This window comes from Pelodiscus sinensis, chromosome 16 (assembly GCF_052426305.1).
Source record: "Pelodiscus sinensis isolate ZL-2025 chromosome 16, ASM5242630v1, whole genome shotgun sequence".
NCBI classification, from domain to species: Eukaryota; Metazoa; Chordata; order Testudines; family Trionychidae; genus Pelodiscus; species Pelodiscus sinensis.
In genome coordinates this window covers 22073428-22086662 of record NC_143067.1, presented here as the reverse complement: position 1 = coordinate 22086662, position 13235 = coordinate 22073428, and the positions used below count along the sequence as shown (strand labels likewise).

At 48.5% G+C, this 13235-nt stretch overlaps 1 protein-coding gene across 2 annotated transcripts in view; it reads left to right on the top strand.

Annotated features, from left to right (window-relative positions):
- DPYSL3 (dihydropyrimidinase like 3) overlaps nucleotides 1-13235 on the top strand; it is a 115113-nt gene that overhangs the window by 99294 nt on the left and 2584 nt on the right. For both annotated transcript variants that reach the window (XM_075900286.2, XM_006124529.5), the window contains exons 8-12: nucleotides 364-484; nucleotides 4820-4976; nucleotides 8278-8419; nucleotides 9052-9222; nucleotides 12572-12751. In XM_075900286.2, the coding sequence (XP_075756401.2) occupies nucleotides 364-484; nucleotides 4820-4976; nucleotides 8278-8419; nucleotides 9052-9222; nucleotides 12572-12751 (771 nt within the window). The remainder of the gene's footprint in view (nucleotides 1-363; nucleotides 485-4819; nucleotides 4977-8277; nucleotides 8420-9051; nucleotides 9223-12571; nucleotides 12752-13235) is intronic.

Below are 13235 nucleotides of genomic sequence, written 5' to 3'. Positions count from 1 at the left end.
ATTTGTACTGTGGTAGTAACAGCATCTCATTGTGTTAGGTGCTGTACAAAAACAGAACAAAAAGACAATCTCTGTCTTAAAGATCTTACGCTCTTGAGTATGAGGTAAGAGACAGAGAGAGGATACAGAGTGACCAACTGGGGAGCACAGGAAATAATGAGATAGAATGGGTCATCTTGATAGGCAGTTATTCCCATTATATAGTGAGCTTGGAGATTCTTGTTGAAACCTGATGGAAGAGGAATGGTCTTGTGGTGATGTTAAGAGACAGGGCACCTATGGCCAGTGAAGTAACACAGCATGGCTGGTGATTTCTCTTCCCTGTGCGTTATTTGCAAGCTTTATGTCCCTTCTGTGTTCCAGCTCGAGGCAGAAGCCGTCTTCCGTGCCATCACCATTGCTAGCCAGACCAACTGCCCTCTATATGTGACCAAAGTGATGAGCAAGAGTGCTGCTGACCTCATCTCACAAGCCAGGAAGAAAGGTAAGCAGCTGCTGTCTCAGATCTCCCTCCTCACTTCCGGAGTGTGTGTAACTAGAAGATCTTATGCAGAGAGCCTCTGTGTCTTTCTGTTTGTTGCCAGCATTGCAACATGTCCCTTGATGGAATTTAAATTAATGTGTCCTACTTCCCCAAATGTCACCCAGCTACAGTGAGATTTTTCAGCACTCTTGTTAAGTGTGACTTATCATGGAGTCCTCACATCCCTTGCTTGAAGAGATGGTGTTTAGCACGAAACAAATGGAGCAGAAAAACATTGGCTGTTTCCCTGATTGCTTACATCCAGCCTGCTCACGGTCTAATACAGTGCCTCCAATCATGGTCTGTGTGCACCTAGCTAGCCAGGTGCTGCTGTAGAGTGTACATTTGAGTGTGAAACCAACTTTGACGCAAAGTTGAAATCCATCATGGGACTGATCTCTGACTTAGCATGATTTATGGCTAGTGCAGGGCCAGTGCAATACATGCCCTTTTTACCCATCAGGTGCTAACTCGGGTTGCATGTCATCTGCTAGAATAGTGGTCGGCAACCTATGGCTCGCAAGCCAACAATGGTTCACTAGGGAACCAGATATGGCTCTTTTGAAGCTGGACCCCAGCCCTCACTTATTCCCCCCACAGCAGGGAGCCTGCGCTGGCGCTACAGCAGACCTGGGCAAAACAATCCAGCTCACAGACACAGCAGGGAGGCTCAGGCAGACTCCCTGCTTGCTCCGTCCTCGCACATGGCTCAGAAAAGCGGTTGCAGGCTATTTGTTTTTCACAAACTGAGAGCCAGGAGGGGAGGAGGGAGTGGTGTCTCACTGCTGCTCCAGCCCCCAGCACAATCCCATTGGCCGGTTTCTGGCCAACGGAAGCTACCTGTTTTAAGAACAAGTAGCATGCAAAGCACCAATCTCCCCTGCCTCTCAGGTTCATATTCACAGAGCACGTGGCTCTGCAGCCTGTGCGGGGATGGGGCATACTCCTGAGAAACATGCTCAGCTGCTGGCCTGGAGTCTCACTGGTAAGTCACCCGGCCAGAGCCTGCCTCTGACACCCCAACCCCTTCCTTCCTCCCAGCCCTCTGCCTCGCTACCCCACATAACCCAAAACCTTCTGCCCCCCTCCTGAGTCCGCACCCCCTCCCAGAACCTGCATCACAGTCCCATGCCCCAGATCACAATCCCTTCCTGCCCTACATCACAACCCAATCCCCTGCCTTAGGACACACTCCAAACTCCTGCACCCCAGTCCCGTGCCCTAGGTCACTGCCCAAACCCGTGTACCCCAAACTTGTGCCTTGGATCACAACTACCTCCTTCACCCAAACCTCAACCTAGAAATGATTCCCCAGCCATAACAATGTTGAAACCTTTTGTTATAGACATAATATTTTACTTGCTTTAAAAATGAAGCCTAGTCTACAAGCCCCCAGTTGGCACCAAGCCACCATTTGGCCACAGTGTCATAACACTTCTGCATTCCTTCACACACTAACCCTGAGTCCATCATACACCTGAACCCCTTGCCCTGAGCCCCTCATATCTCCACATTCCTAGAGTCCTGCACCCCCACATCCCTCACCCCCTACTATAACACTCCTTCACTCCAACCTTGTGCCCTGAGCCCATCATACACCTGAATCTCCTGCCCCGAGTCCCTCATACATCCAAAACCCAGTTTCCTGCACCCCAACATCCCTAACCCCCTACCATAAGATTGACAGAAGACAGCCTGAATGTGTGCATCAAGCTGAATTTGACCAGTTATGACCAGTTATGATGTAAACTTCAAAGAAATTCATGAAAATATGTAGCAGAAATCGCCCCATTAAATAAAGTCTCTGAGTACAAGATTTCATTTATGCTATTAATCAATACGGGTATGTCTACACTGCCACCTTAGTTCGAACTAGGGTGGCTAATGTAGGCATTCGAAGTTGCAAATGAAGCCCGGGATTTAAATATCCTGGGCTTCATTTGCATCTTGCCGGGCGCCGCCATTTTAAAATCCCCCTTAGTGCAGACTCCGTGCCCGCAGCTACACGCGGCACGGAGTAGGTAGTTCGAATTAGGCTCTCTAATTCAAACTACCGGTACACCTTAGAGAGCCTAATTCGAACTACCTACTCCGTGCCGCATGTAGCCGTGGGCACGGAGTCCACACTAAGGCGGATTTTAAAATGGCGGCGCCTGGCAAGATGCAAATGAAGCCCGGGATATTTAAATCCCGGGCTTCATTTACAACTTCGAATGCCTACATTAGCCACGCTAGTTCGAACTAGGGCGGCAGTGTAGACATACCCTATGTCAGTTAGCAATAATAGCAAGTTATATATTTTCAGTCACGCAAATGGGCATTCTTATATATATTCTTTGTTGACCACTTTTTTCTGAATTTTAATGTAGTTTGGCTCTTTGGTTTGAAAAGGTTGCCAACCCTTGAGCTAGAACATCCGAGCTAGAGAGTTTGATTTAAATACCAGAGTGCATTTCTAACCGTAAAATGCTCTCTCTGCCAAGTAGAGGCTTATCCACCACATGCAAGTGATTTGAGCTGCTAAAAATATCCCATCTGCTTTTTGATGTGCCGATGCTTTCAGTGGGTGTCTATATTCAGGTAGCAGGCCTTTTGGATGGATGGGGAGCTCCATCTGGATGCTCTTGGCAGATCGAGGTGACTCTCCCACACACCCATTGTGCATGCACACCCGTGCATTAGTTATCACACCATTCCCTTGTTTTTCATAGAGATCTTACTATATATATTTAAAATGTGTGTCTATCCATTTGTGAGACTGTTTGATCAAGAACTCCTAAAACAGAAAGAGCTAGGACCACTGCATTTGGTATGCAACTTCCTCTTATCATAAAAGCAAGATTTGTTGTGCCAGGATAATGGGATGTGTGTGGAATGCAATTGTTTTGTATCAAATGGAAAGGGAGGGGTGTGATAGCAAGGAAAATTATACTCACACATGATCACAAGGAGGCAGCAAGTACAAGGACAGTTTTACTCATGAATGACCACGGGCGGGGGGCAGCAAACACCCCAGCGAGCAGCTACCGTGCCGCCCCCATGCAACCTCCAGACCAGCCCCAAGTAGAAGCCAGAAGGCATGGTGGATGTTCTGCCATCACTCCAGGGAAAAGTCAGCAACCACCTCCTCCCCGAGCCCCCTCTCTCCCCAGTCTCTTGCTCTCACTTCTGCACGTCATCCACTGCCCTGAGCCCTCCCCCAGTCTTGACTCCTGGACCCCCCCATAACCCAGACCCCTGCCCTGAAAGACCCGAGCTATGTTGGATAAGTCTTCTAGTGTCAAATAAAATGTTTTTCGAACCCATTGGTCTTCTATCTGTCCACGTCCCAAGCCTGGCACCCAGATCTCAACTTGCTCACCAATGTCTTTGACAGGGAATATCTTGGCTCGCTTGCGCCAGTCCATGCTAGCAGACAGAGTTCCACGTTTCTCAGCTGCCTAGGGCCTTTACACAGGTTTAGAGAGGTTGGAAAGATAAGGAAAGTTTGGCTGTCCCCGCTCCAGCTGGTGATCAGTGTGATGGGTGACATTGGGAAATTAGATCTGTGAGTGCAGAGGTGTTCAGAGCTTTGATGGTGTTTGGTAAATATTTATGTGACTGAAATGTGCGGCGAGAGAGGAGGGGGAGAAAGGGAACCTGAGGGAGGTGAAAATGAAGAGACCCTGAGAGGACTCACCCTTTGCCCAGTGTGTCAAGTTACCCAGTATGTATGTATCTGGCTCAGAGTGGAAGCTCACATTGTGAGATCTGTTCTGGGCAAAGCCCCCGGCTGCCAGCCAGTAGGATTCCTGACTCCCTGGCAGCTGTGTGACTCTTATTCTTGGGGTTAGATATGAAGTCAACAGGCACAAAGGGAATGCATCTGGTTAGCAGGATACCTGCTCTTGCACTGTTACTTGCTGAGTGACACCAGTGTGTTCAATGGGAAAATGTGGCCTCTGTTCCAAAGAGCTAGGGACACTCCTGGCATCACTTGGGCATGTACGGTGTCTCCTGGGGGACCCTGGCCACCCCGGAGTTTTCTTCTCAACCTCCCCCCCGCCTCCTTGGGGTTTCACACCAGCAACTTGAGACCCCAGGCAAAGATGGTAGATACTGTCTGCTCTCCCTTCCCCCTCCACTTGAGCTCACACTCAGTCTGATCCACATAGGCCTGTATCCTAGATTAAAATAGATAAACCAAGTGATCTGTCAAAGGAGGTGCAATTCCATAAGCACTGGGGAAGAGAGAGTACCCCAGGCTCAGCTAAAACGCATTCAGCAATAAGAGCCATCCGTGTCTCTTCTCTGCAGGAAATGTGGTATTTGGGGAGCCTATCACAGCCAGCCTTGGCACAGACGGGACACATTATTGGAGCAAAAATTGGGCCAAAGCTGCTGCGTTTGTGACCTCTCCACCTTTGAGTCCAGACCCAACAACCCCTGACTACATCAACTCCTTACTGGCCAGGTGAGTGATTTGGAGTAGGAGAAAACCTCTCCCTTTCCCCACAAGAGTTACACTGCAGAAATTGCTGTGGCTGTGTTGGTGAATTTCTATCTTGGGAACTTGAGACTGCTGTGGCTTTGGGGTTGTTGTGAGGCACTTGGACTCCAGATAGGTCAGTGCCTAAGGGGGCTGCAGACTCATAAGTGAGACACAAGGGGCGGAGTGGAAGTACTGGGCTATTATTGGGTTGCAAGTCACATAACGGCGGCTGATGTTTGAAGTGCTCCCAATATGTATAATTAAATGTACATACATTGTGGCTGGTACTTACTAGCTAGTAGAGCAGCGAGGAGCAGCCAAGGCAAGTGAGCAGGCACATGACTGGCCCTCATTCATCTCTGTGAGCCACAAGATTCATAACTAAGATGGTCTCCTGGAATAGGGTAGTTTTGCAGTGCTTGCATACTTGGTGAGGCGTGCTGATGGAACCATAGCAGCACTTTGATTGGATGCAGAGGGAGCGCACAGCTCTCACAGCCAATGTTGTGTGCAATAAGCATGCACCTCACTTCACATAACCTCACTTTACATGCGTGTCACTTTTGTAATATCAGTAGGAGAAAAACTATGCGAACAGAAACCAGCAGAATCTGGCAGTCCTGTACATGGGCAACAGTAAACAAAATTGTCTCATAGGCTACATGTGGAATCCCAGTGGACTGCATGCAGCCCACCATTGCAATAAGGGTATTTACCATTCAAGCAATGGTATTGACTCCTATGTTAACTGAAGAAAGACCTTGAACTGGATAGATAGGGGGCTGCAGAACAGGAATGAGATGCTATACATAACCATGTGCTGGCACTAAATTGGTTCAACAGGAGTTAATTATAATTAGCAGGCCAGGATTGAATTATGGTGTTAGCATTGTGTGGCGGGGCGTTTCTGGGATAATGGGATGCTGCTGCAGTTCAGGATTGGAAATGTTATGTTGTGTTACCTGGACAGCGCCCAGACTGGGTTAGCAGATTGTGCCCCAGGTCAGCACTGAGATACACAGCAGAACTTGATTGAGATGCCAGAAATAAAATTGCTGCAGAGTAAGGTTTAAGGTACACTGGCTGAGAGGTGGGTGAGTTGTAGGGAAGTGTGCAGAGCCCCTTGCATTGACTTATATGAGCCCTTCCCTTCACAAGAGCATCATATTTCCCTGCCTTAGCCCAAAAGGAGAAAACTATGACAAGGACCCAACTGTGCCTGTCCTAAGCTGCAGCGTCCCTCCTGAATGCAGCCCTTCTACTCTTCTGTAAGATTCTTGAACCAGAGATGAAAGGAAGCTCTGTTCCCGTCTCAGTCGGGCTCTTGGGGTTGTTTTCTTGTCCGAATACAAAGCTGGTGGAGATTAGGAAGCATGTTGTGTCGTCTGGTTGGGTTTCTGTCTGGTCAGACATATGGCAGAAATTGTGAAGGGGAGATAGAGGTTGCCAGAGGATTAAAACTGAGGTTCCTGGGCCCAGGCTCAGCGTATTTGTGTGTCTCTGCTTTTCAGATTCACACCCCGTCCATCTGGAAACCCAGCAATCGCTGTACTTTTCCTCCTTATCATTAGACATAGCTTTGAGGATTGTTTCCTGCCCCTCCCCCACCAGGATGACTTCATAATTATCCTGCATCCTCTCTACTCCCTGAATGCTCTGCAGCCAGGAAGTTTCCAGAGAATTACATGCAGTTGCTGGTTTGGTCACTAGAGCTACGTGCTGCTGCCCTCTGGTGTCTACACATGAATATACCAACTAGAGCATGCAGCTCAAGCCCTGCAGGCTCTTGGGCACTTTTTAAACAGGTTTAGGGATATAGAATTTCATAGTAATTAAGCTTTTCTGAGCAGCAGAGATGAAATGGGCTTGAAACATGCTCCATGGTTGGTTACTTTTGCTGGAGATGTCACCTGTGGAGCAATAGTCACATTTACAAGAATGGGGGTAATCTTGCCATTTCCAGCAGAGAGGCACTTTTGTGTCTCCTGTCCAGGACTCCAGAGACAAAGGAGTAGGGTCTAGAACAATAATTTTCGATGGGGGACTACTCCAAGAATTTGATAAGGGGTCACTGGCCACACTTTTCTATGATATTAATGGAGGAGGTGCAGGGTCTGGGACGGAGTTTGAGTTCAGGAGGGAGCTCTGGTAAGGGACTGTGGTGCAGGAGTCACAGGGTCTGGGAGGGAATTTGGATTCAGGAAGGGTTAGTCTAGGGTAGGGATGCAGGAGGGGGCACAGAGGGAGTTTGGGTTCAGAAGGGGGTTGGGACCTGGACCAGGGGGTTGAGTGTAGGAGAGGGTGCCAGGTGCAGGCTCTGTTTGGGAGGCACTTACCATAGGTGGCTTCTGACCGGGTGGAATCCTTAGGTAGGCTCTTTGACTGCTGCAGCAACACATGCTACTCAGTGACTTGCTGCTGCAGCCAGCGTGTGTCTGCATGGTGCACATCCCTAGGGGGGAGCAGAGACTCTGCTCCTGACTCCATCCCCATCACCATCTTCGCAGCCTACCATTAGTTGGAAACCAGCCAGTGGAAGCTGCACCCTGCATGCAGCATACAGATACACCCCTCCTCCTCAAGAGGCGCACTGCACAGAGATACTCATGTTGGCCCCAGCAGCCAGGGAGTCTGTCTGAAGTTCCCCCTAGGCTGCAACAGGACAGATTCAAATGTTTGGTGGGCCAGGTCCAGCCTGCAGGCTGTAGTTTGCCTGCCCCTGAGCTAGGATTAGGCTGTTTATGGGATCTGGCCAGACTTGGCTCTTCTAGTGAGGTCTGTGCTCTAATAGGATGCTGATGATCTTCTAAGGAAGTGAACATCTCTCAGGGTTGCCTTTTTCAGATGTGCCATGAAGCTAATCTTCTGGCCACTTAGCCATTAAAAATCCTATGACATTTTCCCCATGGGCTAGGCTGCTCACCTCAGTATTCTGGCTACATTTCAGTTCATTTGAAATGTCTGAGCTTTGTTTTCTATGCTGTCTGTAACAAGCCACCCAGTGTGGCTTCCACCATTCACAGCAGGTGTACTCGTGCCAAAAGAGGCTGCAGTGCCCCAAAGGCTGATCCGCCAAGTGGCTGTGGCTATTTTGGGAGATGCAGGGATAGCCCCAATGTAGAAAGGTCCTAACAACAGGACTCAGAGAAAGGAAACAGACCAAATCAGAGGCTGTCCAAGCACAGAAGTCATGCATGACCCTCCTCTCTGTTTACACTGGAGCATATTGAGCCTGAAGCAAACAAAATGCCTTGCATTAACCCTTTTGTCCACACCCAACCAGTGGTGACCTACAGCTGTCAGGAAGTGCTCATTGCACATTCAGCACTGCACAGAAGGCAATTGGGAAGGACAATTTCACAGTAATCCCGGAAGGGACCAATGGAATTGAGGAGCGAATGTCCATCATCTGGGATAAGGCAGTGGTAAGAAACTGATCAGCATCGGGTGACTTTAACTCACTGGGCCCCCCAGAATAAAGGGCATAGTCCTGAGTGTGGTGACTTTTTTCTAAATGGCTGAATAAACCAAGCAAACAGAAATGAGAGTAGAAATTATCGGAGGAGTGGAACACGGTCTGGATGAGGATCCAGAACATGTGAAGCATGCAGTGGTGCTGAGAGGTAGTGTTCCCTAATGGATAGAACACTGGCCTGAGAGCTGGGTTCTAGTCCTGTCTTGGTCAGTGACCGGTTGGCTGGGTATCACTGTTATCAATGTAAGGAAAACTTATTCAAGGCTTGCTAGGCCCTCGTTTGTTCCCCTTATATCAGTTTTCAAAAGCCAGATAATTTTTAATGCAGGGATTTTCCTTTCTAAACAAGGTCCAGTGGCTTGGTTTTCCTCTTGAGATTCAGTGGCTGACCCTTAATCAACCCTACCAGCTTTTTGGGGGTGGGAGTTGGGGCATTTTGGTCTGGGCTTATTAAATTTCTCACAGCTCACACAAGGGGCACAGCTGTCTGGTTCTCATCCTCTCATTCCCCCTGAGATTCACTGAACTGTGGAGCAATGAGTGCAACTAGGTTGAAGAGCCACCCATTTTGTATCTGAACAGGCCACAGGGAAGATGGATGAGAACCAGTTTGTGGCAGTGACAAGCACCAATGCTGCCAAGATCTTCAACATGTACCCACGGAAAGGGAGAATAGCAGTGGGGTCAGACAGCGACCTGGTTATATGGGATCCAGATGCAGTGAAGATTGTCTCAGCCAAAAGCCACCAATCGGTAAGTCATCTGCTGGCTTGGGAAGTGTTGGGAGGCTTCTGACATCAGCTGAACATATCTGAAACTGACATAACAGGCAGGCATGATTGATAGGCAAACTGCTGTGTGTGCTGCCAGGTAGGAGACCTAGATGTAAGAGAGTAACTCAGGCCTAGGTTGCACAATTAGACCACTCAGCCCCTAGCTCTAGGAGAGATGGGCTGTGCGTCTCCCGAATGCTGAGGGGTAGGACTTCTTGCTCTTTTAGTCCTGAGCCTGAATACAACATCAAACACGCCTCTGTCCTGATCTGCAACTCACCTAGTTACTATTTTAGGTCTCAGCTCCCCACACAGCTCTGTTAACGCACATCTGCGATGACCTGAATAGCATGGAGAGATGACAGTTCTAATCTCTAATCATTAGCCACAGCCCTAGTTCGCAGCCCTTGCTATTCCAGCCCTTGGTCATATTCAGCGTAGGTATTGGTTATTGCCAGTGTTTCTTCTAACATTTTCCAGCCTTGGGCAAGCTGTACTTTCTTTTGCGTGGCTCTCAAAAATGAAGCATCTGCCAAAACATTTGCATGCTACAGACTTTTGCAGTTCACAGAACTATCCTTCTTACATGCATACCTCAGCTTTAAGATGCTAAACAAATGTATGAGTCAACTAGAAATAGTTATGCTTTCCTTGCAAATATTAATACAATATTTACTGATGCTGGAAAGTAGAAGACAAGCATCCAGTCTGGCTTATACAGTTTCTCTGGAATATCAGTCCTTCATTTGATTAATAGTGCACAGGCATAGAACAGTAAAATTTATAAAAAGCAATACAGACAGCAAACAAATCCGCAAACGACTAACATTGAAATAGGAAAAGAAGTAAAATATCAGATCGTTGGTTGTAGGGATTTTAAATGAATGTTTAGGATCCATGCTATGCAAGTGAAACGGAGACCTGTAAAAATAGACAAAAATTCTCCTGCTGCTATCAGGGATGTTAAGAGGCCGGTATTTAACTAATCGAGTAGTCGATAGGCAACCCAGCTCAATCCTGACTCGCGCCAGGTATGGGACCAGCCAGGTAGCCTGACATCCACCCTTCCCTGGCTTCTACTCCGCTTTAAATTGCAGAATCACAAACAGATGTGTTCCTGCACCTAGTACAAGCAGGGACTGAGCCAGGCTGCCTGCCTAGCTGGCGGCAGCAGCCCCTGTCCAAGGAGGTCCCAGTGGGGAATTGGGAATCCCCATGCTGGGGACTGCTTCGCAGCAGCAGCCCCTGTTCCCCCACTGCCTCTAATAGAGGCAGCAACAGAGGGAGCAGCATGGATGGCACTGCAGAGATGGTGCTGTGGGGAACCAGATTTTAAGCCGGCTTCCCCCAGCACCGTCTCCCGCTTCCCTCACCCCTTGCTGCCTCATGTACAGAGGCAGCAAGGAGGGTGGAATGCGAGTAGTCATAGACTGGTTTCAACAAAAATACTGGACACACTTGACATTACATCACAATTTACATTACATCTTATTTAGAAAATACTGAACATTTATATTTTCTCAATTTGTTTCCCAAACAGAAAGCTCAAATACTGGACTGTCTGGGTCAAAACTGGACACCTGGCAACCCTGTCCCTTACATCCCTGACTGCTATAGTGAACTAGCCACACTCAACCGGCCAAATAGCCACTAGTGGCTAGTATGTTGGACACCACAGCCTTAGGTCTTTAGCACCTATGTAAATTTTGTTTGAAATTTAATCATCCAAATGTCATGAGCTAGGCCTATCCAGAGCCTGAATCCTTATTTACAAAAGCAGCTATATTGCTTTACAATAGAAAAATACCAATACAGGTAAAGTCAGATCCCTCATTAAGATCTTCTAATGCAGAATCTCTCTGCCCTCTTTACTTCTTTGCTCTCGGTCTGTCTCCCTCCAAACAAACTAAATTTTAGCCCAGGCTTTCTAACAGCTCCAGGCAGATGACCCACCTGTTAACAAACTCAACATGGCCAAAAACAAGCTCCCTCTCTTCTCCTTCTAATATTAGGTGGTTTAGAACTACAGAGGATTCAGCAATTTGTGTTTGCTCTGTAAATCTAACAGTGGAAAATGCAGTGTGCTACATTATTCTCTCCTCCCTCCCATATCACATTTTTCCAGATTTTTGTACAGCTGGTCCCTGAGTTACAAACGCATCGATTTATACCGTTCGTACTTATGACCAACCTTCTATACAGCCGGAACCCGAGTTACGAACGAAATCCACACTTAAGAACAGCACAGCCGTACGTCAGTGAATGTAAACCGACTTACGAACACATCGAGTTATGACCAAGTGCTTGGAACGTAACTCGTTCGTAAGTTGGGGACTGGCTATAATTGTCACCAATCACTTGGTAATTAATATCAACTCCTCCTCAGTCCAGCCTCCACAGAAAAGGGAAGATGTACTTGGACTAAGCTCTCTCTGATGCATTATTGAGACAATGGAGTTTCCCCAGCAGCATCCCATCCCCACGTGACTACATACCCCAGCATGCCAGCATAGCCCATCTGAAATTTTGGCACCCCTCCATGCAGTCTACTCCTCTCCCCCCACTCCCAGCCCATGACAGAGTCCTGTGTCTCTCCTTTGCACCAGCAGCTGCAGTCCAGAGCCCAGCTAGGGCTGTTGTTTTGAGACAGAAAGGGTCTGACTCTTGCTGCAGCCCAAATGGGAGCGAGTCAGGACATCCCAAACAAACTCCTCATTTTTCACCACATGGACACCAGCACCCAACAGCCCTTTCTTTTCCCCCTTACGCCATGTGCAGTCTCTGCTCCCTCTGGTCCAGCTGGGCAGAGGAGTGGGAGAGGGGAGAATTCTGCCTCAAGAGTTGCAAGTTGCATCAGTTGTAGCCCTGTTGGGAGTCAGGAGGACACACCATTAAGAAACTCCCCACCTCCACTTCACCAACAGCAGCACGCACCCGCTCCCTATTGCCTTTACCTATCCCCCTGCAGTCTGCTCCATCCCCTCCCCACAGCCCAGAGTTGGAGGAGAGTGCTGGTCTTCCTCACAGGAATCTGCAGGCAAACCCAGCTGCTGTAAGCAGATCTATGTAATCAAACCTCTCTCCTGGCTAGAAGATGGGACACCCCGAACTCCCCTCCCTTCTTATCCTCCCTTCCCAGCCACTTACTCACTCACTCTTCCTTTTGTCTCCTCTGTACCAGGCAGCTCTGCATGCTTATTAAGCAGCTATGTGGCCACACTGCTGCACAGCTATGCAGGTACCTAGGTTAGTGCCAGAGGCTGAACATAGTCTTAGTTGGGCAGAATGTCTGGGTTCATGCTACTGTTGTCCTTCTCTGTGTGCTGCAGGCAGCTGAATACAACATCTTCGAAGGAATGGAGTTGCGTGGGGCCCCTCTGGTCGTCATTTGCCAGGGGAAGATCATGCTGGAGGATGGGAACCTGCATGTGACACAGGGAACTGGGCGCTTCATTCCCTGCAGTCCTTTCTCAGACTATGTCTACAAGCGCATTAAAGCCAGGAGGAAGGTAAGGAATTGAGGAGATGCAGAACCACAGGAGAATGAGTCCTGTAGATGTGGGAAAACCCTGCAGCTTTCTTAGGGCTTTAGAGTATGTACATGCTGTACTCCCATCACCATAATGGCACCACCAATAGAGTTATATTCTTGAGTCCTCCTCCTCCCCAGGCATGGACTCTCCCGTGGCCCCACTGTGGCCCTTGAGTGCTGCAAGGTTAGTGTATTTCAAACCAGAAATCAGTGGGAGTGAGGGACCTCTGATGCCTCATCGAAGGATGTAGCCCTGCTTGTTAGGTGTATGCCACTAGCAGAGGCCTGATGCTGGGCTGTTTGCAGATCAGCTCCTACATTGCTGTACATGGTGGGAAGGCCAGCGTGGAAGGAACTGAAGAAAGCAAAGGCCACAAGGCTGGAGAATGGGCAAATAGCTATCTCCCATTGGGGGGCGTTAATCCACAGTGAAGGATTCTCCTGTAATGGTGGGCGTAGGG